Raw genomic sequence first — 26,662 nt, 5'->3', positions numbered from 1 at the left:
AATAACATTTTGAGTGACAATGACATTTTGACAGCATGCAGTGCAGTGGTCCTCTCCACAATGGTCCAGTGTGTCAACAATACTTTCCAAATTCTTCCCTTTTCCGAGGCCTTCACAACAACAACAACCACAAACCACCTCACTTCTCCAAACACACTTTACCACCTACTCTAACACACAAACTATTCACCTGCTGTCCAACATAGGGCCAGTTTATGGCACAACACAGAGAAAACCTCTGATGACTTCCTTTACATTGGTTTGACTCTTAATTAGTTTTCCTGGGATCTTGGTCGACACTGACAACTCAATAAATGATGGTGGAGCATAAAGACAACCCCTTCATGATTAACACGACCGAGCTATACCCATCACACAGCTGACACCACGTATTAGCAGAGCGGATTGCTGGTGTTTCACTGCTTCACAGATAAAGATATGTCTCAGGTGGCAACAATCATTTGTTTTCACCACATTATGCATTATATGTATAATGTGTGGCCCATTTCTGCTAAGACCACAAAACTGATAAAACGTTACACATCATTAAAAAAAAATATATAAAAAATGATATGCAGCAAAGTCAAAATTATGAGATAAAGTCATCATATAATTTTGACTTTGGTGAATCAAATGTTTGGCTTATCATATAATTATGACTTAAGTCAATATTAATAATTCTGATTTACCACCTCAAAAGTTTGACCCACTTCATAATTTTTAATTATCTCATAATTTTGACTTTAATTTAGGAAGTCAAATTTATGAAAGAATCCGTCAAAATTTGGGGTTACTAAGCCAAAATTCTGCTAGAAGCTTTCTTCTAGGAGTCTTAATTTGCTCATGGTAAATCAGAATTTAGACTCACCTCAGTTTTGTGCTTATCATGGTTTTTTTTTAAACTTTTTAACTTTATGTCTTTTTCTTGGCAGAAATGGTTTTCCATAAACTAGAGCAGATTCTGAGAAATAGCAGCAAGTTCAGACAAACACACAGAAGAATTTAAAATGATTCAGTTTCACTCCACTTTGAAATTCACAGTGGATAAAACTGATTCTGAGGTTTGTGCAAATACTAGTGGATAAGGTGGATATAAAAAGAATAGAGGCCAGTACTGATATATAACTGATAACCATTTCTTCCTTTCATCTCCTTAAACATGTTACACTTTCAAGTAAGGAGATGGCACAAAAAGCACACTGATATTCCTTATATGTAGCACTAAGCAGGTTTAAAACTACAGACTCCTCACTTCCTTTGATGCTGTGTTACTTTCCCAGTTTTTATGACGTTTTGGAATAAACCGTTTCCATTTCTTCAAGGAGAAAAGGACACAACAAAAACACTCGATTCAGACATTCAGGCTACGCTCAGAACACTCACATCTGTTTCCAAAATACATTCTGTACAAAATGCAACCCTGAGTCTCTGTTCTGGGACGCTTCACGGCCTCTCGCGCTCTGCGTTTTACATTTTTTCCCCATTCAGTGGTTCACCGCCCTAACACACTCACTCCTAACACAACGCTGGTCCCTTCTGCCACAAACCAAACCTCCTTCAGATGGATGACTTTCACACACACACACACACACAAACACTCCTGTTTTTTTAGTTTTTTTTTGCTCATTCATGGAATTGTGTTGGCATTTCCGTAGCTTGACATAAGTGGAATGGAAACCCTTGTCTTGACAGAAGAGTGTAAAAATGAAAGAAAAAGAGCGGGGTGGGGCGTTGGGCGTGATGACGGATGCTGCAGCCAATGACAGTCTATCTTTTTGGGCCCATACCCCCAGAGCTCACAGGCCCCTCCGTCTCCCTTCTGCGCGACTGGCTGCTTCTTTAAGGCTGGCTTCCTCTGTTTGTCCAATCAGGAGTAGATAGTGATGACTTCACTTCCTCCACCTCTGACCAACAGGACGCGCTCCAGTCCTTCTGTTAAAACTTCGAGGAACTCCATGTCTGGTCAACGAGTCAAGGAACGTTTCCGCAGTGAGCAAAGAAACCATCGTGTACTCACCCACATCACGCTGAAAAAGCTTTCTGATTGGCTACCAGGTGATGTGATGCCTCATACTGTCCTATTAGCATTGTTAAATTCGCAAACCCTGACAAAAACAGCCATTAAATATGTAATTTGCCACCCTTGGTGATAAGGATACAGTTCTCGTCTCCCTCTGGATTCTTAGGGGGTCCTGGCATGTTGAGCAGGACAAGTCGGGCATCATGGGATTTGTTGACAATGACCTCGTTGAGTTTGACGGCGGTGTGCATCCGCCTGACATTAGAGTGATCCCTGAAGGAAAAAAACAGGTGCATTAAACAACATGTTTGTCAGAGAAATATTTCCTCCCAGTAAAAATTGTATTTCAGCTCACGGCCTGATGCTGAGCATGTCTCTGAAGCCCTCGGGCGTGGAGCAGCCAGAGTGTGTGGCTCTGTACTGCGAGGTCTTCTCTTTGGTCCAGGTCATCTGAACTCGACGGTGGTGTTCGGAGCTGCCGCCGCTCGCCGCCCTGTCTCGCTCCCCACCGTCGGTGTCATCGTCATCGTCTGATCCGATGCTCGTCAGACGCAGCATGGAGTTACGATCCTTCACCAGCTGGGCCTGGTTTGGTGGACAGCCAAACAAAAACATGTTCTTTCTCATCAACACCTATTCAACCTTTCTTTCCCTATTCGATGCCTCCCTCTTCTACACCACTGCTGTCCCTTCCCCAACTCCTTACTCCTGTCTCTCTCTCTCTGTCTCTTTGTACCTGTCTGTCTCTGTTTCCTTTGCAGGTGTTTGAGGGGACTCCAGTACTCCTGTACCTGGGGGAAAGAAACACCTACAGACAACAACATACAGTCACCTATCTTGCTAGTACAAAATAAAGGCCAGCCTACTCTAGTAGAAGCACTGGAGAACAACTACAGGGGACACAACAGCGTTAGTGCTGAATCTTCTGAAAAGACAGACCTGAGTCAAAAGGCATCTGAGATTCAGAAAACAATGATGGAAGAGTCAAAGAGAGGTGGATGAACGAGGGAAAAAAAGAGTGGAATGAGAGAGGAGAGAAATTTCTCTACTGCTCCAACACTTCTGCTTTTAGGAAAAGCACATTTGACCCAGGTCAGTATATATTAAGTTGTTATATTAAACTGGACAAACTCAAGAACATTCAATTGAATCCTTAAGATAAACAACCTGAAGAAGAACAGCTGAAATTTTAACATGAGCAATGATTTGACGTCTCATCATTTTAAAGTTGGAGAGTCATAAATGTGATTACAGGTCGACTGATAATGGATTTTTGAGGCCGACACTACTTGAGATTTTTAAAAGTCGGATCCTTACGTTTCCACAGGACATTTTTCAGTGTGGAAAAAAAAAAAATCAACTTGTCAATGCTCTGTGGCGGACAAACTCTGTAAGGGAGGTAATGTTCAAATGGCCTCATCAATTTTTTTTTTTAGCAATTTCTTGTTACTTAATATCTGTCAGCATGTCAGACTGGAAATTCATCAGCCTAGATCTATAACTGCTCTCTAATTTCTTGTCCTTTTTGTCTTGCACCCTCCACAAGTGAAGGCAAAGTTCAGATATCGAGTGAAGAGGGTGAAATGTCCTGAATCCCTACTGCCACATTTCACTCTCTTCACTGTGCCAGTGTGCTTCCCACGCACCGGATTTTGGTATTTAGAGAAAATGGATTCCACCAATTTTCAAAATGCACATTCACATACTGCTCTTTGTCTTTTTCTGAAGGATTCAATCGCCCTCACCAAAGCTCTGAGGTGTTCGCTGATCCAGATCGTGGGATCAAGGAAACCTCTTTGCTGTGACAGTGTGTGTGTCCAGAATGACCGCTATGTCTAAACTGCTCTACATCAGACAGCTGATGCTTCACTACTGTGTAAACAATAAACTTACATCATCAAAACTCCAGCGTACCCGCTGAGGAGACCAGTGGCAAAAGGAGACAACACGAACTTTAATAGTTAAGCTGGACGTGTCCTTGAATGTAATGGTGCATACGAAATATTTAGGTTTATGGTTCATTCTCATCAAAATCCTGCCTTTTTCTATTCCTGTAACGCGTCATTGTCTTTATTTGCTCACACAAGGAACAGCTAATGATTCCACTGTGTCATTTCTCAACTGAATTAAACTCAATTTTACAGCTTAATTCAAACAAATATCAAAACTCTATTGCAAGCATTCCTGCAACTAAATAACATGCAGTATACACGGATGGATATTTTCCCCATACTTTTACCACAGAGAATTCATTGCGTTTTTAATTTTTCCCCATTTTATGTAATACTACTTTAATAATTAGCATCCAAAAATGACACTAAATAAGCTTCTATCTGTAAGCTACTTTTAACTTCCTCCACAATGTCCTATACAATTTATATTTCATTGAAATTGATGAACTTACAGCTGGCCATAACCACTGACCTCACCTGAGACCTTGTAGTTCCACCTGCCTCTGGCCTACTGCTGCTGCTACCAGGGTTTCCCTGATAAAATGATGCACGACATTCACAGACAAATCAGATACTGCGTGAGTGTGTTATGGGTCATCTTGCATACAACCGATGTTCATTGTTATAATGACCCACATCCAATCACTTAATCAAGAAATTATCCATCACCAGTAATGATTAAAAAAAAAACAACTCCCAGTCACAAAGATGGAGGCCAGATCACAACGACAATCTTTCGCTTGACCGAACCTTACCTCTCTTTCCCGGTCTGATTTCGACAGTCGCATCTGCCTGAGCATCTGAGACCTCTGCTCCATCATCAGCGTCCTTTCATACGTGTATGCACTGATATCACTGTCATGCTGAGAGAAGAACAGAAGAGAATAAAGAGACAAGAAAACAGTTGTGTAGAGACGAGCATCGTTGTTCTCCATAGCGAGCAGCGTACCATCTCAACTACTTCCACCTCGGCCTCGATGCGTAGGTGATAAAGGAAGGTGGCCAGATCCTTCTTCATCTGGATTGAATTATCTTCCATCTGGGCCACTGTGAAGATTCGCATCCCACATTTACGCCACACCTGAGGAGAGAATAATCAAAGCAGTGAGAGGTGCAGCAAGAGGAGAAGAATTTTAAAAATGTATTAAAACACAGAAAAAAAAAAAAAAAAACTACCTTATGCTGGCGCAGGAGGAAGGGCAGCAGCATTAGCATCCCCCCGTCATGGACAATCCACCAGACGTCGATGTAGCCCTCTGTGCAGGGTTCACTGTTGCTGGGGAACAGTGAGATGTTTTTGGGCACCAGCAGCGCCAGGTGAGCTGCTGTGGTCACCCGCACTGTGTCTGGAAGGAAGAGAGGGGGCACTGTTAGCCTACTAACTCTGGAATCATAAACTCAGGAAAAGAAAAAAATCCTCTGTGCATGTTCTCACTCATATTCTAACTTAGTCAGCACATTTGGCTTCGACTGCGACTCACTGATGAAGGTTTTCCAGGCCTGTGGGTCCTCGCTCTGCCTCCAGGCGTGCGGCCAGCCCATCACCACGGTGTTGGGTTTCATTCCTCCAAGGCCGCTGGACTGGATCATGTGGCTGATGCCTTCACGCGGTTTCTGAGCCACGATGCACTGACAGAAGCCCTTCACACGCTCCTTATCCATCAGGTGCTTTAGGGTCTGAAACAGGAGAAATACAGCTGTAAGATTATCGGCCACTGACTTTAGCACAACTTTAACTAGATCAAGAAAGACAAAGCCTCACATGAAACCTTTCCATATTTTGTGACCCCCTGTAACCTTGTAAAGTTAATTTCCCACCTGTTCAGCAGCGAGGGCCTCTCCGTAGCTCTGCAAGAAGTTGCCAGAGACAACGGTGCCAACAATGGTCAGGCCCTTTCCCGCCTTCAGCTGGCTGGCAAACGTCAACAGGCGAGGAGACTTGACGTGGGCGTCTTCATCCAGTTTTAGTAACACTAACAGCTGAGGCCTGGAGAAGGACAGGCAAGAAGACAAGCAAGACATGGATTCTCTTCAAAAATCACTAAGAGCAGAGCTTTTTCTACATTCGACATTATGGTTTACAAATAAACTCTTAACTGAGCTATAATAACTTGCAGTTCAGTACCTCCAGTTTTTGGTGTGCGGTGGTCCCTCTTCTAACCTCAGGAGGGCATATCGGGCAGCACTGAGTGAAAGACCACGGATGCCATCCCCCCACTCTTTCTCCGCTCTGATACAGACACACACGCACACACACAGGATACATACAATACACATGAGGATGCAAAGATACTGTGATATGTATGTAACTTCCCCTGACTAACACCCACAAAACATAGAGGAGTCACACTGGAAATAAACTAAAAATACAAAACACACACTTTCACAGACACACAACCTGGGGAGAGGGGGGGCTCCATGGCAACATACCCGTGATACTCAATGTATTTGTAGATCATGCCTGCAATCACCATGGCAACAATTGCGTAGTACCAAGAGGATATGAACATGAGCGCGAGGCAGATAGTCATCCCCAGAAATGACAAGGTCCTGGACACAGATGAACACCAGAGGCAAAGATCAGTGCGTGTTCATATGTATGCGTGTGTGTGTGTGTGTATGCACGAGTGTATATCTGGTAGTACCAGTGGTAGTAGGAAAAGCGTGGCCTCCAGTTGGGCGTCCTCAGGAGTGTCTGGAGGGCACAGGCCAGGTTTACGAAAAGATAACACATGAGGAAGAACCTGGATGGAAAGAAAACGTATCAGTCATATTAGTAACACAAGTGTGAGATACTTCGGAGTGAAATATCCACACACGCACAGATGTGTCTCACATTGTAAGGATGGGAGCCACCATGTCAAGAGAGGCGATGAGAATCCCCAGCTCAGCAATCAGGGCCGTCAGCAGCAGGGCCCAGGTGGGCTCCCCGTTAGCCTTCCCATGACCAAACACCTGGTCGAAACACACACAGAAGAAAAATAAAAAAGTAAAAATGTGTACAGAGGTACCAGGCAAATAATAGTGAAAATGGGATAAAGGGACCGTTTACCCAACAACACAATGTAATTAAAATGAATATTAGCAGCTCAAACCCGGAGGAAGGGGATGATGTTGTCCTTGGCAATGGCCTGCAGAAGTCGGGGAGCACCGGTCAGCGACTGGAGGCCTGCGCCACACGTTGAGAAGAAAGAGCCAATCACAATGACCCAGGGAGAAGGCCAAGCCAGAGTCCCCACGACTAGATTCCCTTTCACTGAGTCACCAAACCTGCAAGAGGCAAAAATACACTTTCGCTCACATGTAACAGCACATAACACACATATATACAGACAGATACAAGAGCAGATGTACTGACTTGTCTCGGAGGACCACCCCATCGATGCAGGCTCCAAACAAAACAACACTGCTCAGGTCTGGATGGACAGCACTCAGGAAAACAACACCCAGCAGTTAAATCAAATTAAAGTGCATTTCAGACATAACTGTACCATAAAATAAGCAATCAATTCAGCTGAAGAGGCAGTTATAAGTTATAGAATGATCCAAAAAAGGGACAAAATTATGAAAGGATACAGACGATGGAAGTGGTGAGGATGGCGAGGATGGTTCCAATGGGAATGGAGCGCTGGGCATCTTTCAGATCCCCCGACCGGTTCGAACCAGCCATTATTCCTGAGGAAAGAAAGGAAGACCAGTAAAATTAACAAGGGACTATTAATATAAGAATTACAAGTAGTATAACTTAGTAGTATTATTATGACCTGATGCACTTGGTCCTGAAGTGGCAGCTGTATGGACAAGAAAAAACACAAGGGCGTACCTGTGACGGAGGGGAAGAAGATGCCCACCAGCAGTGTGAAGGAGGTGGTGATGTCAGCAAACACGTAAGGCTGGTGCGTTGATGCCGGATGTGCAACATGAGAGGAGCTGAGGGAGCCTTTCTCCACCACGTCCCCTTTGCTGAGGTAGGAGCTCCACACGTTCTCTATGAGGACAAGATTCATATGTCGTTACTGTTCATCCTTTTAAAACGAATCTTGAGTCCCTGAGATACTTTAAAACAAACCTGTAGTTACTACTAACATTACTACAAGTCTATGAGTCTTCCCTGCTCCTGTGTTTTTAAAATACAAGATATACAAGCTTTGCTCTGAAATGCTTCACATGTCTGCACGTGCTCCACATTACTCACACACACATGAACACACTCTACCTGAAATGATCCCACTGGCCAGGCCGGGGATCCCTGGAATCTCGGAAAAATTGTTGGACGCAAAGTATTCGTCACAGGAGGAGTTGGGTTCTGGGCCCTGGCAAAAACGCTTCCAAAGATATGTGGTCTTCGCCACTGCAGGAGCGTGGCTTGGGTCAAAGGTCGGGCCTACAGTGCTGTTTTCTATTGGGACGGATAAAGTACGTCAAGAAAACCCAGTGGATGAAACTGAGAAGGCTAAATATCACTGAGCTCCCTCTGCTACCCACCATTAATAATTGTGAAGTTGACATCATCTCTCTCCACTGGTTCTTTGGGCAGAGGCAGGATGGTTTTTGCACAATGGTTGTCATAAATTTCATGACCGTTGATCGTTCTGTTTCCCAGCATGCACACGCTGCGGACAGAAGCCCATCAGTCAGTCAAGACCGTGAAAGCTTAACGATTGGTCAGCGTTGTATTTTTGGAAAAGCGCAATCAGCACTTACGGAAAATGTGCCGGTTTGAAGGCGGAGACCAGCGCTCCGATGTAGATGGAAACAATGGAGACGATGACGCAGGCCAAGAAAATGGAGGCCAGTTTGTTGACGTACTTCACACCCACAAAGACCAGCAAGGACATGAGAAGGAGACAGATGGAGCCATAGACCCGCATGTTGTTCAACATGGCTGCCCCTTCACCCTCAGGGTTCTTTGACTCAAAAATGGCTGCCTTAGGTGCTATGTACATCTGGAGGAGGGAGGGAGAAGAGAGTGTGACACCATATTAATATCATTTAGCAAGTTTGATTATCTAATCGGAAAGTGCAAATATAAGATGCATAATCATGCAGATTATTTTTCAGGGCGTGAGTGGGGTTGTGCAATGAGTTAGCGATATGAATTTGTCAGCTATTTAAAACATGGTGTGGTGTGAATAAGTGTCTTGATTTTTCAGGTATTTAATAAGCTGGAAAATTTAGTGTAACACTATAGAGATATACCAGTATATCATTTATACAACCTATCTAATATCTACCATGGTGACACATTCTGATGGTCATGATTTTCACTGATTTCAGTGTATAGATAATAACAAACAAAATAATGGTGGTGAAAGGCAGATGCCAACAATAACCAATAGCGATTATGATGAAGAGGAGGGGGAGGAAGCCGAAACCCACCAGAAGGATCTCGATGGCTCCCAGGATGTACATGGCTCCAGCGAAGGTGGTGCCCAAGTAGAAACACAGGCCCACCGCCCCCCCAAACTCTGGACCCAGAGAGCGACTGATCATGAAGTAGGAGCCTCCCGCTGGAGGGGGAGGAGAGAAAGGGAGAGGAGGAGAGCAGGGTAGGTTGTACATCAGGGTTGGGAGAAGTGAAAATGGAGAGAGAAAGAGAAGAGTATGATGGCAGAAGAAAAAGAAGTGAAGAAAAAATAAAGGTTGTACAGAGAAGAGAAAGAAGGATGGAGAGGGAGACAGAGATGTTGGACAAGAGGAGATGGGACATAAAAGAGAGAGAGAGGGATGGATGGTTAGTAACATTATGATGTTAGGAGGTAGAGGGAGAGAAAAGAGGACAGCTGATGAGAGAAGTCATCCTATGCTTGTAGAAATAAGCATAATGTTCTACATGACACATTGGAGTAAGAAGACGGCGCACACCTTTGGTCAGTTCGTATCTGCAAATCACTCTTTACAACTGTTTTTTCCTCACTGGTTGTTCAGTTTACTGCATCTGAAGTAAACTCCTGACAGTTTTGAGGGCTGGTTATCAAACCACAATTATTTCTATGTGCCGACCAAATGTGTCAGTACCAATGAGCACTTAAATATGTTTGTACTGAAAGCTGGCATCATATGCCTGATCAGATTTTTAGTTTCGCTCACTTGTTCTCTGATCTGACGGTTTTCTTTTTTAAATTACTATACGGTTTTAGAGAAAAACAGTTTTAGTTACTTTAATTTTTATTTAGATAATATCACAAATTCTTTAATCTTAAAATGAAAGAAATATTTTAATACAACTGCCATTTTTCAAAAACTATTTTTTTTTTTGCTAAGCAGCCAGTCAGCTATGTAAGAAGAAGATGATGATGATGATAATGTCCCTATTCTTAATCCCTAATCAGGCCAACTAAGACAAACTGGTTAACTGGTTCTCCAACCAGGGAAATTGCCTTTGCATTGGCACAAGTATAGAACAGTTCCAAAGTAAACACCAGCCCATACTGTGTTAAGCTTAATGCTGCACATAGCATTACCATACGCAGCTGGTACTCCAAGTGAGCTCAAATAAACAGTAAGAATAATTTGCTGATACACTTTGAACCAGTTATAAACAGATTATATGATTTACTGACCGTAAGTTCACAGTTAAGTGTTTGGTTTCCAAAATGCAACCGTTTAAAGTCACTCGCATATTAGACAAACACATGACGGGCGTAGGATTGTGATGTTTGAGCTACCTGAGAAACAAGACCTGTCACTGAGACGTTCTTGAGCACACAGGCTCCAGAAACTGTGTCTAGAAACTTTCTGCAGACACTGACTGGAGTCAAAAGACCTGCACCACCTGCACATGTATGATTTTTAGCGCTGAGCTGTATTTGGGAAACCAAACACTTCTGATAATTCCTTTACATTAACCAGAGTAAACTACATACGTACAGTATTAACTACCATCTGAAACTAGATGGTGAGAAAGCGTGAGAGCTTGAAGCTGTTCAGGTGAGAAAAAGAGGGCATGAAATGAAATGTCTGACATCGAACAAGACATGTTAGACATTTACTCTCTATGTTACCTCCCGAGGGTTTTCATTCTACATTCGGTTACCGAAATGTCACATGCTAGTGGAAATATCACACTACTTTGACATTTGGGATATTCGACTAGAGGTGTTTCAGTGAAAGGCAAAGTCAATGGTGGATAAATATACTGGATTTTTAATGTGTGTACAAACAAGAGAGGAAGAGGTAGACAGAGAGAGGGACGGGACAAACAGAAATAACACTCATTAGAAGAAACATATGCACTTTATCAACACAGCCATAGCTGGAAGATGAGAAGGAAAACTGGGGGTAAACAACCTCAATTCAAATGGACATCTACAGAGCTCACCTGGCTTGGTAAACTCAAAATGGTCGCCACAAAAATGTGGATTATTGTGTAAATAAGTTTCAAAGAGAAGGTGAGAGAATCAGATAGCGTGTAATAAGTCACGTACTGAAGCCTACATGCTGCTAAAATGTTCTTTGCCACAATGTTTGCATGTCCCCACGTCTGTATTCACTGGTTGTGTTTTACTGCAGTAGAAGGCAAATATGTATGACCTGAAACAGGCCGTCACACCTGTGTCGTTCAATCCACATATATGGACAGGATGAAAAGGACAGATAGAGAGGTGAAGACATACCTGGTACCACTCCATTAGTGGCGATTGCACTCATCGATATCGCAGTCAACATTGTCTGAAGTGGAGAGACAGACAAACAGCCAGTTTAGAAAATTTTCACCTGTCTCATAACGCGCTGCAGCTACAGACCCAAATACTCACACAGCAACAGCATATGAAGACAATACAGAGGGCCTGCAGCACCCCAGCAGACCCCACCACCCAGGTCAACCGCAGGAACAAGATGACGCCAAAGATGTTCTGGAGGCAAGGCAGGTACACACCCATGAACGTCCCCATCTGAGGCGACTGGAACATACAAGCAGCAGAGAGAGGGAACAAAAATCAAGTCCAATCTGTTTTTCAGCAACAAAGACCAAATCCAGCACACAGTGCTTTTATTTCTACCTCATATTCCAGGTAAACAAAGAGAAAGACAGAGCATCGGCACACTCCACAAAACTGCTTCTCACACTTTCTTGTCTGATGCTTTCAAACTGGATGTTATTATATAAAAAAGAATATTATTCCAACAGTTTCGCTAAGCATCAGCACTGCACCAATCGGTAAACCACACTGGCTGGTTTTTTTTTTTGACTCATTACCCCGTGGAAATCACTGCACTACACCACCCTGATGCACCAGACTTATGTTAATGCTTATACTGAACACACTGCGTGGCCAGAAGGGAGATTAAAACTGTTTTGGTTTAACTTTCCCGGCCGTCTGTTGGCAAATGTGTCCAATCCTGCAAATGTACACTCAGAACAGGGTGAATATGGTAAATTACTCTGAACCACCACAACAGACGGTCTTATCTAGGCCAGCCAGCTCCTTATCAACAGAAATTACACTGCACAAAAGGGCAACAGTTGAAGACTTGTCAGGGACTCACTGAGCAAAAGTTAAATCTTCCTTTTTTTAATTTAGATTTTTATCGATAGATGTCTTGTTTTTTTTTTCTTTTATTTCAGGTAGACCATGCGCACCACACAGAAGTCACTTGAGGACATTTCAGCCTGTTATGCCATAACTGTACCCATTATCATCATCTTGGTTGTGACTGCTGTAGTATGAGAACATTGCACAGCAAGACAAAGTACATCTGGGATCATATATGATGTTTAGGTGCTGTCATGGGCATCACAGCCCTACAGTACATTTTACTCTTTTTATTTCCCTTGATGAGTTTAGAAGCCTATTATCAGTCAAAAACATGTGTCTGGTAAACAGAGTCTGGTATACCTTGCTGGCTTTCTTCTTCTCACCGATGCTCTCGGCCTCCTCGTGCTCCTTGGCCCCCTGTGTCAGGTTGGTGTAGTTGGCCAAGCGACTGAGCAAAGAGGACACCTTCGGACGAGTGTCCATCTCCTCCTGTGGGATGACAGGGAAGCAGGGAGGGCATATAGATGGGAAAAGGAGAAAGATGAGGAATGAAAGGATGATAAGCACAGAGGAAGGCAACAGATAGGAAGTGAAAGAAAATGGAACTGAGGGCAGAAAGAGGCCTTTTCTATGGCTTGTTAAAGAAGTTGGAAATGGAAAACAGAGCTGTTTCCAGGGAACTCTGCAAGCTATAAAAAACTAAACTGTCTACACCCACCAACCAAATGCTGGTTTATTTTTGGCTCCATTTTAGCAGACAAATTGGCAAATAAAAAGAGAGCCACCACTCTGCACAATATTTACACCATGAGTAAAATGCGCTTACAAAGGATGTGTGTTACATCGACAATGTGTTTCAAACCTCAAATAAGGCCAAGTTTCTGTCGTAGAAGTCGTCATCATCCATCCCATGACTGTTGTTGATATACACACTGGAGATTTTGGAATTTCCATCACCTAGACACAAATAAAGAGATGATAAGACAGAAAGAAGGACGGAGAGAGAGGAACAAAAGAAAAGCGTGACACAGCGGGAAACGCTCTTCAGTAAGTCTAGACACACTGGTGGCCATTTTCATCACTGTCACTGTCACCGTGACTTTTCGGGGTCGAGTTGCACTCAGATTCATTCCACGCAAACACACACACACACACACAGTTTAATACAACAGCCACCATGTCACCAATTCAGTTTCACCTCAGTCAGCACCAACCACAGCATCAGCAGCACCTGAGTCAGCAACATCACTTCCCTCCCTGCTACGCCACGCTCACGCTAACGGCAGCAAACGGCCGTACGCAGTGACACACTTAACAATCGCATGTGACATTACTTGAGACCCATATAAAGAGTGGGTCTTTAGCAAAGAATAAAGCAAGAAAAATTTCAATTTGCAATTCAACGATCATCAAAAAAGTTGCCAATAATTTTAGATTTACGCAGACAAAATTCCATCGTCCGGACAGAAAATTGCATGACGCACTAGTTGGTACATCCCAAAATGCATCAGCAACTTTCACTATTTTCATATCTACATCAGCTGGTTACACGATGAGGAAAAGTCAAAAGCCATGGCAAGAAAAAAAAAAAAGCCAGCATTTGGCTGGTGGGCGGTAACTTCCCATCCTGTTCACAGTCCTTCATTTGGCCCAGGAGTGTGAAACTGAGTCCACACCAACTTGCTGGTTAATATTCAGTGGCTGAAGCATGTTGGCATGGTGGGAAAAGATTAACTAATAAGCGAATCGGGCTATTTGCTCATTTGTTTGTACATAAAATAAAGGTGTTTGGAATAAATACAGATACATATCAGTGTGTGCAAACACATGTCAGTGCATGTCATCGAGATCATGCAGTTCACACAGTCAGGTTTCTGATGACCACTGGTATGTTCAGCGCCAAACCTGTTGATCAGGACAGTCAGGAGTCACAACAACAGTGTCTCAGTGGACGTCACGTCCTAACAAAAAACAAGACATATGAAGACACACCTTGGGCTCTATGTAATTATGATTTTTATTTTCTGACATTTTATCAACCAAATAAACCAAAAAAGACAAAAAAAAACTTTAAACTTCAAACTACAAAAATTCTCTGGATTCACCTTCTCAATTGTGAATATTAGTTGATATTATAAATAATGTGCGCCAATATGCTGTTATTGGATTTTTTTAAAACTCCCATATATAATCTATGTTGGTATCTGCCTACAGAAATCTAGCACGGGTTGGGCTACAGTCCCAACTGTCCACAATCACCTGCGAGTTATTAATGCACAGAAGCATAAGCCTCATGCAAACACCTCAGCTGTAGAACTGCAGAGTTCACGCTCAGCTTAACACAGAGGAACACATCTGTCTGCTGTGTGTGTGTGTTCCCCAAGAGGAGTCCTCCACACCTCAGTATGATGCCTTTTTGTATATGTGTGAGCAACCAGTGAAGCAGAAAGCTGTGTGTGTGTGTGTGTGTGTGTGTGTGTGTGTGTGTACTATAAGGATTCAATAGTTAACTTTACCGGTGTCAAAAATAGTAAATCACAGAGCAGTTGACCTTTCTGAAAACAATTCTCTTCTCCTCCTGCCTCCTTTCCTCTGCATCACCTTTCAGGGTCTTGACTCATTCACTTTAACAGCAGCATTTTTCTTGTCAGCACGTTGTTTTTTTTATTCCAGCCGCCCGGGAGACGACTGCTCTGCTATTTCTGATATTTTTTTATGTGGGTGACTGAAAGAACAATGGACAGACTGTACAGAGAGGTTATGCAGCTGTGTCTCCAGCCATTTTCCCCTTTTGTTTCTCTGTGTAAACAACCACAGCATCACAACAGCCTGATCGAAACTTAATCGGATTAACCGGCTCGATGTCTATTTATGGAAGCTTATTAAAGAACGTGGGGCATCCTTACTACTATGCAACTGCTTAAGTGGATCAGTGCAACTAATACAGTTACATCTCTCCACGGTTTTAACCCCCTTGTTGAGCCTGTGAATCAGCACAGCTATTCTGAAACACTTCTGGAGAGTGAATTACTGCACCGTCACAGCAGTCAGAAAAAAAAGTATTTACTGTTTTTCTTCAGATACTCATCTGGATTTCCACAAATCTTCATGTCAAACTAGACTCACTAAGGTGTATACCTGCACTTGTTAGAACTGTGTCCATGTGAAAAGGTTTCTGCCGTCAGCTACCATAAAGTTACGAACTGAATCACTGCATCAGCTCTGTAGGTGGGCTGAGCAGCAGTGGGGGAAGTGAAACCTACACTATGATCACAACAGGCATATATTTTAGTCCTCTTATTGTTCTCATCGACTGCTGAGTGCAGTAACGGTGGCACTGAACTGCTGCTCACTTTGCTGTGGACCCCCCAAAGGAGCACCCTGGAGTCAAGCTCTCACTTAGGAAACAAATGGGAGAGCTTAATGACCCACAGAGCCATAAAACACATTTAAAAACGCATTGTTAAACCTGAGACACGCATGAGGACGACACTAAAAATAGCACTTCCCTCTTTACTTCCCACTGAATCTACATTTTGGACACAGTGCTCATTGAAACCTTGTGAGCTTGAATATCTCTCGTGCCGTTGGCTTCACTCCTGCATAGCCAGTCTGTGCCAGTTGCTGCCTGTGCGTGAACACTGCATGACTGATTTCACAGTCTGAATTTCTGAGTTTAAACTGTAACTAATGAATGGTACTCTACTGTAGGCCTATGACATGCACGCGAGTGAAAGCTCCATGAAATAGATTCACACGCTGACAGATCCAAATGGCAGCAAGAGATTAACGTCCAAAGAAAGATTTAGAGAAAAAAACACAGAAATCAGCGCTGCAGGATGCTAAAGGAAGTGACGGGTTTGATTTGGATGAGCGGCAACGTTACAGATGCTCTTCAATTTCTTTTACACCAAAAAAAAAAGTCCATTTATGGATCTAACTGACAGCAAGTGTAGTAAAAGATACATCTGTTATCCAATCTGGAAAACACTGCACAGCACAGAAACACAAAAGGGACATTCTAACAGAATTTCATGGGAATCCAGTGGGAACATGCTGCCTCAAATGCAACCACTTTGGAAGCAGGATTTCCAAATGTTAAAACAGGTTCGGCTGTTCGTACTTTCTCACCAGTGTGTCATGATAGAGGAGTGGCTGGCTTACACGCTTCAAACATACGGATTAAACTGTCTGCAGCAATCTAAGTAGTTCACATTAGATTAAGGATTACATACAATAGAGTGACATGTTGTTATGCAGACTAGGTGTGGACTCTAGCCAGTGCTTTTGTCCACCATAAAAGGTGTGAACACTCTTTATGAGGTTTATTTTAAACATAAGAAACCTTGCCATATGTCCCCTGAAACCACAGAAACACCACATTATGTCTGTGTGCACGTGTGTGTTCTTCACCTTGGTCCACGTTGCTGTGGTCAGGCGTTTCGGTCCCTCCTCCTCCAGCCGTAGCAGAGGTCGTCAGGCCTCCTGACGCCTCGCTGAGCGGGTCACTCCGATTGACGCTCTCCCTGGAGCCGAAGCGCACACGGGCGCCGGAGCGGGAGCTGATGTCAGGGGACGTGTCGGACAGCCCCGGGAGGTCCTCCGCCTTGGTGGGAGTCACCGTAAAACGCACTGATGCCATGATAACTCACTTGGAAAAGTCCGACAAGGAGGGGGAGGGATGTTGTGTGGGATGTAGGAGAAGATAGATGGTGAGTGAGTAGGGGGGGGGGGGTGGTCACGGACAAGCAAGTGGGGCTGTGCTGACCTGGGCTATGCTAAGCTAGGCTAGGCTATCTCCCAGGTGATACTGAGGTGACGGCGGCCTCTACAATTTATCCTTTTGCAGTTGGAATTCTCCATTGAAGCAAAATAGCTGTCCTCCACCAGGCATGTGAAAGAAAAAGTACAACAGCTGTCCCTCTGTGCCAATGAGAGTCAGAGTCTTTCTGATTCTGTTTAAAATGTAATGGATTTATAAATGATACCAGCACAGGAGGGAGGACCAATTCCCGTACTATAAATGTGTGACAGGTGTCTCTTCTTATAATATCAAGCTAAATCTTTTTCCTTCTTCTGCATCAAACTAAGTGTTTCAACACTATGTCTTGATTCCTATGGATGAAGACTAAAGCTCGGGACAGCAGTCACAAAGTCTTCTAAACTCGTCTTTCTCTTTGCCTTTTCTCAAGTAGACAAAACTAAAATTTGCCTGACATGCACAAAGTGTCGTTCTACTGATATGAACCGTCAGTGGTCACAGCAAGAGGAAGACATGGTGGGAAGAAAAGGCATCGGTGCAGTAAAGGAGAGGAAGGGAGGGAGATGATTGAGACAGAGAAGAAAAAAAATAAAGCATAAGTTAGTTTATACAGCAAAGACTGACCTAAGTGTTTGTGAAAAGAAACACAGTATCTCAAAATGTAAGTAGGGTGCATGTACCGTGAATTAAAATTAGGAAAAACAACACTGCCTGCATTTCAGATTTTCATCGGAGTGGAAGAGACCTGGTGGTGCATGTAGGAGTTAACACCAAGCAGCGTTTGTGTCATGTTTACTTGCGAAGATAACCAGTGAACACAGTTTTACAATGCTTTCTCAGTAGTACCATAAAATCAATGCATGCATAGTAGAAAGCTGAAAAAGGAGAACTGCAGCTCTAGGTTTTGGGTAAAAGGTTGTTTGTTTGTCCCTTTAAGTCCCCTCCCTCCCCTGCAACTAAAATCAACAAATGCTGGTTCCAGCACACCTTTCTACACAATGAAATGTCAACTAAACGTTACACCCTTTGACCAGAGATTCACCATTTCCACCTACTTTCATTTATGTGCATGCATGTCCCTCTCTACAAAACTTTATCTTTCAGAAAGCTGTGTCTGGGGTTTCATCCTTCCGCAGCCTGACAGGTCTCTAAATGAAGGCAGTGTAAAACAATAACCAGTATGAATCTCACTGTTGGCCCGTGTGCCTTGCAGGTGCAAAGTCAACTATGCAATTTACTCCGTCATCTTGGGAAAAACGTGACAAGACTGGTGGATATAGCTGAACTGTTGTTTTAGCTTGGTTCATAATTTAATTATTAAAAGGAGAGCAGTTCCAACCGGTTGTGGCAGTAGCTGCTGGCTGCTTCCTCTCACTGCATGCAGAGGCATGGCACGTTTTCTTGCTTTATAATGCTGCCTGCCTCACACATTTTGTTAGTCCACATTCAGAGATGGACAGGGGGACAGACAGCAAGGTGGGGTAGATGGGTTTGCAAGCTGAAGGGATCTGTAATGCTCATCTCTCATGCTCAACTTGCAAAGCGTCTCCCTGGGAAGAGGAGGGAGTTTATTTTCACAAACTTCCAGCTAGGCTTGGCCGATTCAGCGGGTGGAGCCCAGCATGCATTGCCCCCCCCCAATTCTTGTTACTTATATGCTAATGCAGCAGATTTGGTGATTATAAAACCTAGTGTCCACTTTCTGTTTCAGTCTAAGCACATTACAACAGCAGGACAAGGAGCAAAGAATTTTCTCTTCTCTAGCAATTCAGCCCCAGTTTCTGCTGATTGAAACTGTTACTTTGCATCTGATAGTATTGTTTTCCTGTTCAGTTACATTCATATCATGCTTGTAATACACTGCGTAACACAGAATGGATGATGTCTTACCCTAATTCAAGCATATGGTCAAGTGTTTAATCCAACAAAAACACAAACAAATAGCTCTGGTTAATGTCAAATCAATATCATATCAGGCTAACATCATCTACGGCTTAAACTAATATCTATACAGATGCTTTTTGGACATTTTTCTGACGTTTTACAAACCAAACAATTCATCAATCAATCGAGCAAATAATCGTTAATGAAGATAATCCTTAGTTGCAGCTCTGCAATGCTTTTTCTGACTTACATTATCACTAAATGGCTGTAATGTTACCTGATTTTTCAGCAGGGTGGGGGTGTTTAAAATACCGCATCATTGCACCTGAGCTCATATCCAAAATACTGCTGTATTTCTTTGATAATTATCAGAATATTAATCCAAAACAAGGAGACTGTGTCGTCCTGGTCTCCTGGCAAGCTGTCAGTCTCTGTCACGAGGGCTCATGCTAATGCGGCTGTAATCAATATGAGACAAGCATGTATTCAATCCAGCCTTTATCAATTAAGATTAAAAAAAAATATTCTGATTAATACCAACCTGCATGTTCAAGGAAAACCCAGTTGCTGGTGATGCTCCCATGCTAGCCGCCACTCAGTTCCCATTCTAAGCCAATTAAGCTAGCCATAATAATTCTGGCTTGAACCGGTCGGTAAACACCTCCCGATATCACAGCACAGTCAGAGCTGGCGTTATAATAAAATTATGAGAACGTATGCGGCTTCATACCTGACCTTAGACAGCATTTTCCTGACAAAAGGAATGCGGCATCTGGCGTTAAACCACTAAACCGCGGCGATTTTAACGCGTTTGAAACCGGCTAAAATCAGAAAGGCGCGCAGCTGATTTGGAATAAACTGGTGGAGTAATTAGCCTATTTTTGCAAAGTTGTGTTTTTTTTGTTTAAATCAAGCCCCGTGTAATGAAAAGCAGCATTTCAAGCACTGAGACATCACTTCTACAGGTAAAAGAGGGGGGGCTTGTATTGGGTGAGGTGGTCTCAGGCGGCATAGCTAGCCGAAGCTAACGCTAGCCATGCCGTTGATACACTGTCAACTCCGCGGACCTGCACAGATATCTCACAGACGGCGACAAATGCTCGCTGAAAATCTCAAAGCTTACACAACAGTCACATAAAGCGCATACCTGGCTCACGTTTCCTCCGAAGACGGCCTCCACCATACGGCTGTTTTCAGTTACATCTGGCAAGATTTGGCTCCGCTCCCAGGTTTTCTCGGGACTTTTTTTTTGTCCAACAGACCAAACAAAAAAAAAAAAAAAAGGCAAACACGATAATGCCCGGCAGGTCCTATTTCCCCTGCCGTCGCCCCAAACATTTTACGCATGCGTGGTGACAAACGTGCTGTCAACGCTAACTGGGAGATGTAGTCCGTAAAGACTAGACATGGATCGTGTCTGTTCCAGCTGTTTTTAATTTTACCTGTTTAAAACTTATCACTTAAATGTTCAAATTGATTAATTTTTTTTGTCTTTTTGACCCCTTGCAAAAAGCTGGGTCATGTTTCAGGTGTGTTGTAAGCCTTTCCATCAAAGTCCCAAGAGGTAAAAGTTTACTTTTGATATGTATTCTGCTGACAAAGCTTCTGCACCTTCTCTTACGTAGGGTTTTGATTGTCATACTTTTAGCTGAAACATCTTTAGATTGCTGTATTATATTACAACCACAAAACTTAGCTAGGTAAGCGTGGTATGTGTATATTCCTTGTACTTTGTGATAAATTCTTCCTTTCCCACTTTTGTCATAGAAACCAGGGTTTGACTTTAATGCTGAAAAATATGATTTTTGTAGTTAAGAGCTTGAAGGAGTCAGAAAAAACATTTTTCCAAAGATATTCTCTCATTTGTTTTGATGATAGAGATTGATGTTCACACTTCAGGAAAATCTTCCATCGGTGTTTGTTTGAGTTGAGATATGGTGAGTGAGAAGGCCAAAGCACATGATTTATGACCCGTCATGCAAGAATTTGCATTTGTTATGTTTTCTAATTTCACTCGGGCTTTATTCTTTCATTTGTGACCTACTCTGGGTTTTATACGCACAGACAAAAGATTGCAGTCCACCAACCAAACATTTATTCAGAATAAAAACAGAAAATTATAACAATAACCTAAAATGAATGCTAACAAATAACAGCAGAAAAAAAAATCCTTAACCTCAGCAATAGCTGATATCCAATGCATGTACAGTCCCTTCAGTTTGGGCCTGGAGTTTTCTTGCTCTTTGCTTTGCAGTCCCATCTTCGCCTTCATCCCTCCATCTCTTGGTCTCGATCTCCATCCATCCACCTCTCCCTCCTTCCGCTTTCTCCTCTGCTCTCTCTCTTTCCCTCTCACAGAACAGGTCTGGGCTGCTGTGTGAGCAGAATGCCGAAGCGTTTCTTTATCATCACCCGATGTCGGGAGAACTTGTCGTCAGGGGAGAAGCGGGCCGGGTGGGCTGAGCTGGTGGGCTGCCCGTCAGGACTCACCTTCTGTTGGTGACAGTGATCGATTAAGATTATCTATGTATTTTGATTATCTATTATTGTACTGATGTGTCTATTAAATGTTAAATGCCAGTAAATACTGACAAATGTGTTTTGTGTAATTTCCTAGAGTCAATAAATTCGACTGATCATTGCAGCACAAACTGGATGTTAGAGGTCAATAAAAAAACAACAAAAAATGAAGGAATATAGAGTTGCGCGTTTTGCACGATAATTTACTAATAATGATCCTATCAGTGCCGCCAGAGAGAGAAAAAGAGTCAAAAGAGCTCAAATAAGCCTCAATATCGACGAGTTAGAGTGAAACTACAAGCAAAATCTATTAATACACAATAATGTAATATGTGGACGATGTAAACACAACGTTACCTTCAGAGTGTAGACTCTGTCCCCGTTCTCGTTCAGGTAATACTGCAGAAACATCGCGACAAAAGATTGTCTTACAGCTCCACACAAATGCAGAAATATCGATATTGACTGATTTATATCGAAAAAAAGTCAAGATTTGTAAAAATTTCCTTCCAATTCCACGTGCGGCAAAAGCTCTCCTCGCCCAGATGGCAGAGCGGATGTCCGGTCCAGAATTCAGAGCGCTCGGCATGCTGGGAAATGGAGTTTCCCCCAAAACAAAACTTTGCGTTTCTAAGGCCGTAAGTATAATCACCTAATCTATTTGAATTACCGCACAAACTATAATATATAGAGACAATCCTGTAAAAAAAAAAAAAAAAAAATCGTAATAAAATGGTAGTAAATTTTAACTGATGAGACTTTATGAAGTTTGGAATGTCTGTATACACAGACTTCTTTATTAGAAGTAAACAACATCAGCCTGAAGAACTGAGTTTACTTTTAAAATATGAACAGATGCAAACCGATGGACACATTTTTACAGCACTGACTAATCATCTCCCAGAAGAAAGGTAAGCCTGAAGAGAACTATTTGATTGACCAATATGTATTATTTGCCATTTTATGTTATTATGTGCTTTTCACACGCTGAGAAACTGCTCAGTTCAATCTTGGCCATTAGAAACAGCTAAATTACAAATTGCTGATGTTCATCAACTATAATCTCACTTTCCTTTGACAGTTATAAAGCAACAGAGATAAAGGATGGACCCAGAGCCAGATTCTCCACCTGAGATCACCCTAAGTGACAGATCGTGATCGCTTCGAGTCCGGAGCCCAGTCCTTTTCTTATTTCTCCCCATATTATCACCAAATGTTTTCTGCTGACTGATCTGCCTCTCTGGAAGAACCACACATCCACAAACTGTTACATATCAGAATTGGGGCAAAGATGGACGAAGAGGCAGCCCAGAGAGCTTCCACATTTGCAGAGAGGAGTGTAACTAATCCTGATCAAAGAACACACACATCTTCTGGGACACAAAGGGAATCAAACCCAAACCAGCAGTCTCTACAACATCTCCTCCCCTGCATGACGATGCACCCCATCCAACCCCAGATACAAACAGGATACATACAAACTTATGAGAGTCCCTTTAATTTAAATTCTCTGCCAGGTGTTTGTCCCTTTCCACTCAACCTCCAGACTTTATCATCAGGTGACAGGGTCCAGCCTGAATTGACACCACTTATACCAGAGCTCATACTGAACCCCTGTTCTCCTCAAGAGACCTGCTGGATGAATATAAGCCCAGTCGCCTCCACGCCTAACTCCAGGTTTGGTTTTAGCCCCTGTATGTTGGTCCCACATAGTCCACTTTCACCACCTCATTCCAGGCTCCTCCTGACTGAGGTTTGCCCCAGCTGGTGCTTGTGTCCTCGGACTGTACCTGTTCATCAGCCCTGTGCTCCAGGACTGTAAGGAACTACACTTCAGACAACATAATCTTATCATATCAACTGGTTCATAGTTAAATCCTGATTTTAATACTGCATCTAATGTCATCTGCCTGACTCCAGGTTGTCAAGGAAGGCAGGAGACTCAGTCAGTGAGCAGTTAAATATAAAGTCTGCAGCATCAGGGAAAGAACAGAGCACAGAGAAGGCCAAGTCAGAAGGTCAGAGGTCAAACATTCATTTAAAAGGGCAAGGAATAGTAATGTTGTTTTATTGACTGGTCGGTCCACCACCACTCTGGTCCAGACTGAAATATTTCAACAATCTCCATGATGCCCAGAGGATAAATCTTTAAGACTTTATCATTCCTAAATATCATTATCATTTCACTGTGTTTGTTCACAGAAAAACAGCAGGAAAATGATACACATGAGTCCAAGGTTTCTCCTGGACCTCTACACTCTTTGGTAGAAGAACCTCCAACAGGATATGCAGAATACAAGATTATCATGGACTCCCTCTGTCCCAAGGTTCATAGCTGTGTGTTATAAAATATAGAAAAAATCCATGCAAATATGCAGGATGCAGAGAAATGTATTTACTGTTTTTTTGGTAGGAAAAACACCCAAAAGTATGTAAAAAATTATTAATATTTAAAAGTTTTGCTTCTTTGTTCAAACTGCAAATATTTCATTATGGAACAAAAGTCTACATGGGAAAAGTTTTTGTTATGTCAAAAGTAATTCACCATCACCCGCTAAACTTTCTGCCATCTGTGACTCTGCTCAGATCCATGAAAACGAGGAAGACGAGGACGGAGAGAAGGAGAAACTAGAGACAGAAAACAGCACGTTTCTGGAGTATCTGGATGAGCTGTGCAGTGATGAGGACTTTGTCAGAAAGGTAAGTTATTGGATGCATTAATATAAAAATGCAAGTCATGACACAGGGGAGATAAATATTTTGCTCTTTTTTCCATTATATTTAAGGGCACATTTGAGGTGCTTGTACTTTTTTTTAGCTTTCATTTATTCTCTGTGTTTCAGTCTGTGCTCATCTCTTTCTCGCAGGTGGAGATGATGCTGAACATAGATTACCTGGATTCCCTCTTCTCTTCAAACCTAGAGCCCCTGGACCTGCTTGCACTTGAAATACAAGAGCAAGAGGTAACATGATAATAAGTAAATTCTGTTTTTTGTTGCCTTGTGAGCAGCAGGTTGATCTGGGATTAGAAGAACGAGTCAGTTTCAGTATTAGTTCTATTTTGACAATTTACATTTGTTTACTGTGCACATGACGATAAACACTTTGACTTGACTTTGACTTGATGCCTAATGTGATCATCCTGATGTTAAATATAGATAATTGAACGGCTGTTTGCATCTAGGAAAAAATGTCACTGGCCTTAAGTACAAAAAGCCAGTTAGGTCATCTTTTATTTTCATCTTCCTGTTCTTCCTCTTGGTTTCCAGGCAGTGGTGGTGACCCAGAAGGATCAATCACATCAACTGTCTGCTGACTCCAACAGTGATACAGTAACTGGTGAGACATCTCAGGCGGTTTTACACGCCGAAGAAAGAGCTCAGACACCTTTTTTGGATCCTCCGGGCACCCAGTCTGACGCTGATCCAAACTATGACGGACAAAATGCATCTCTGAGTACGATGATTAAGGAATCAATGGAAGAACTGCTGCCAAATGATGCCTTGTCTAGTCTTTGTCACCACAACTCCCTTTTCATGGACAGTAGCTGTACTTTGTCTCCACTATCTGCCCCAGACACTTCTGATTTGGAGTCAATACTCATTGATGTAGCGGCAGCCTTATCAGCTGCAGATGATAGTGGTCCAAACGTATCAGAAGACGCCTCAATGTCCCTCTCTAACTTTGCAAAGACCCAGTCAGCTAATTTGTCCCAGAAGATCCAGAGCAGACCTGGAGATCCCCCAGCCTCCGAGTCCCCCTCAACTTCCTGTATTTCAGGGTCAACCGAGGCTCCTCCTGCACCTTGTTTCAGGGCTGATTTCTTGACTGACAGCCCACCACAGTCAGCTGGCCCCCCAGCCCTGAGAGTCCTGGCTATGAAAACACTTTCTCCAGCGCAGATAAAGGAGTCTGAGGAACAATGTAGCCCCAGAAACACAAACACAAAGTGCTCTTGTCTTAAAGATTTGTCCCACACACCCAAAGACGACCTAAACAATGCAATTCCTGTGCCAGCTACTTCGTCTTTTGTGGCAGATTCCCATCCAGACTCCTGTGATGCAAAAACTGATGGCAGTTCACCAGGTGCAGTGCCTGAAAAGCAGACAGAGGCACCAGAAGGACTGCAAATTTCTCAAGAATCAGTGTCGCCTGGCGTTCTCTCTGAACTCAGAACAAGTGAGTGGCATGACATTGAGAAAAAATGTGAGAAAAATCTGGAAGATGTTGCTAGAACATCAGTGACACAAAGGAAAACAGCTACAAAAACAAGAGAAGAAGGGATGGCCAAAATGACTTTTGAAAGGGAAGAAAAGAATGAAGAGAATTACAACCTCGTCAAAATCAGACAGAGTCAGAGGCTGGCAGATCAAAAAGAAAAACAGAAAGCAGGACTGAGCAGTGAATTCAAAACAGAGAGAGCAGAGGAGAGGAAACCAAATGAAAAGAGTGTTAAGAAAATGGCAAAATTCGCTCCAGAGAGGGACGGGGTAATTTATGAAAAAAGGAGCAGACAGTCCCCAGGAGGAAGACTGTTATGTAAACAAGATGAGAGTAATTTTGAAGAGCGGAGCCAAGGAACAAAAATAACACACACATTCGAGCAATTTTCAGAGATGGCACATAAGGAACAACATCAAAAGCTCACAGGGGAGATAGAGAGACTCAGGGTAGAGGCAGGGGAACAGAGTGAGGCCAGTGACTCCTATTTTTGCACCAAAATGCGGGTGGAAGACTCTCTTTCAGCAAAGGCACCACGAGACAATAGTCAGAGGGATGAGGGGAGGATAAAAAGACAAGAGGAACAGATTCAAATGTCCAGTTTTGTAAGGAGAAGAACTAGGAGCATGACTAATGAGGAAAAAGTGCAGCTAACTCCTCTTTCTGCTGCCAGAGGTGGAAAGAAAGTCCAACACTCAGAGATGGAAAGAAGTGAGACAAAGGCCTCGCCTCAGAGAGAAATGCAGGACAAACTACAAGTAAATGCCAAGGAGTATGCAAACAAACAGTCAGTTTCAAGTCCAAACAAAAGCAGGAGCAAGAG

The 26,662-nt window shown here is 42.8% G+C and overlaps 2 protein-coding genes across 5 annotated transcripts; both read right to left on the bottom strand.

Moving 5' to 3' along the window:
* Nucleotides 1-900: 900 nt before the first annotated feature.
* On the bottom strand, nucleotides 901-20,358 carry LOC121177209 (solute carrier family 12 member 6-like). 4 transcript variants are annotated; one of them, XM_041031438.1, is made up of 27 exons: nucleotides 20,246-20,358; nucleotides 16,866-17,689; nucleotides 13,315-13,409; nucleotides 12,813-12,941; nucleotides 11,730-11,876; nucleotides 11,589-11,643; nucleotides 9,352-9,482; nucleotides 8,677-8,918; nucleotides 8,458-8,585; nucleotides 8,189-8,371; nucleotides 7,796-7,960; nucleotides 7,549-7,647; nucleotides 7,331-7,388; nucleotides 7,068-7,242; nucleotides 6,809-6,927; nucleotides 6,618-6,716; nucleotides 6,403-6,522; nucleotides 6,098-6,202; nucleotides 5,791-5,959; nucleotides 5,454-5,649; nucleotides 5,149-5,318; nucleotides 4,922-5,053; nucleotides 4,728-4,835; nucleotides 4,450-4,506; nucleotides 2,376-2,605; nucleotides 2,160-2,293; nucleotides 901-1,959 (listed from the first exon to the last, which is right to left on the bottom strand). In XM_041031438.1, the coding sequence occupies exons 2-27, from the start codon at nucleotides 17,092-17,094 to the stop codon at nucleotides 1,868-1,870; spliced, it is 3,567 nt and encodes a 1,188-aa protein (XP_040887372.1). In that variant the 5' UTR covers nucleotides 17,095-17,689; nucleotides 20,246-20,358; the 3' UTR covers nucleotides 901-1,867. The 4 variants fall into 4 exon arrangements, with proteins under 4 accessions (XP_040887372.1, XP_040887371.1, XP_040887373.1 ...); XM_041031437.1 differs by having other exon boundaries at nucleotides 16,866-17,686; nucleotides 20,246-20,356; XM_041031439.1 differs by lacking the exon at nucleotides 4,450-4,506 and having other exon boundaries at nucleotides 16,866-17,686; nucleotides 20,246-20,356.
* An 812-nt stretch (nucleotides 20,359-21,170) lies between these two features.
* nop10 (NOP10 ribonucleoprotein homolog (yeast)) lies at nucleotides 21,171-22,176 on the bottom strand. Its single transcript, XM_041031459.1, has 2 exons — nucleotides 21,976-22,176; nucleotides 21,171-21,591 (listed from the first exon to the last, which is right to left on the bottom strand). The coding sequence occupies exons 1-2, from the start codon at nucleotides 22,027-22,029 to the stop codon at nucleotides 21,451-21,453; spliced, it is 195 nt and encodes a 64-aa protein (XP_040887393.1). The 5' UTR covers nucleotides 22,030-22,176; the 3' UTR covers nucleotides 21,171-21,450.
* Between the last annotated feature and the right edge of the window lie 4,486 nt (nucleotides 22,177-26,662).

This window comes from Toxotes jaculatrix, chromosome 23, assembly GCF_017976425.1.
Source record: "Toxotes jaculatrix isolate fToxJac2 chromosome 23, fToxJac2.pri, whole genome shotgun sequence".
Classification (NCBI taxonomy): Eukaryota; Metazoa; Chordata; class Actinopteri; family Toxotidae; genus Toxotes; species Toxotes jaculatrix.
Note: the sequence above shows the minus strand (reverse complement) of the source record. Positions and strands in the feature narration are given on the sequence as shown.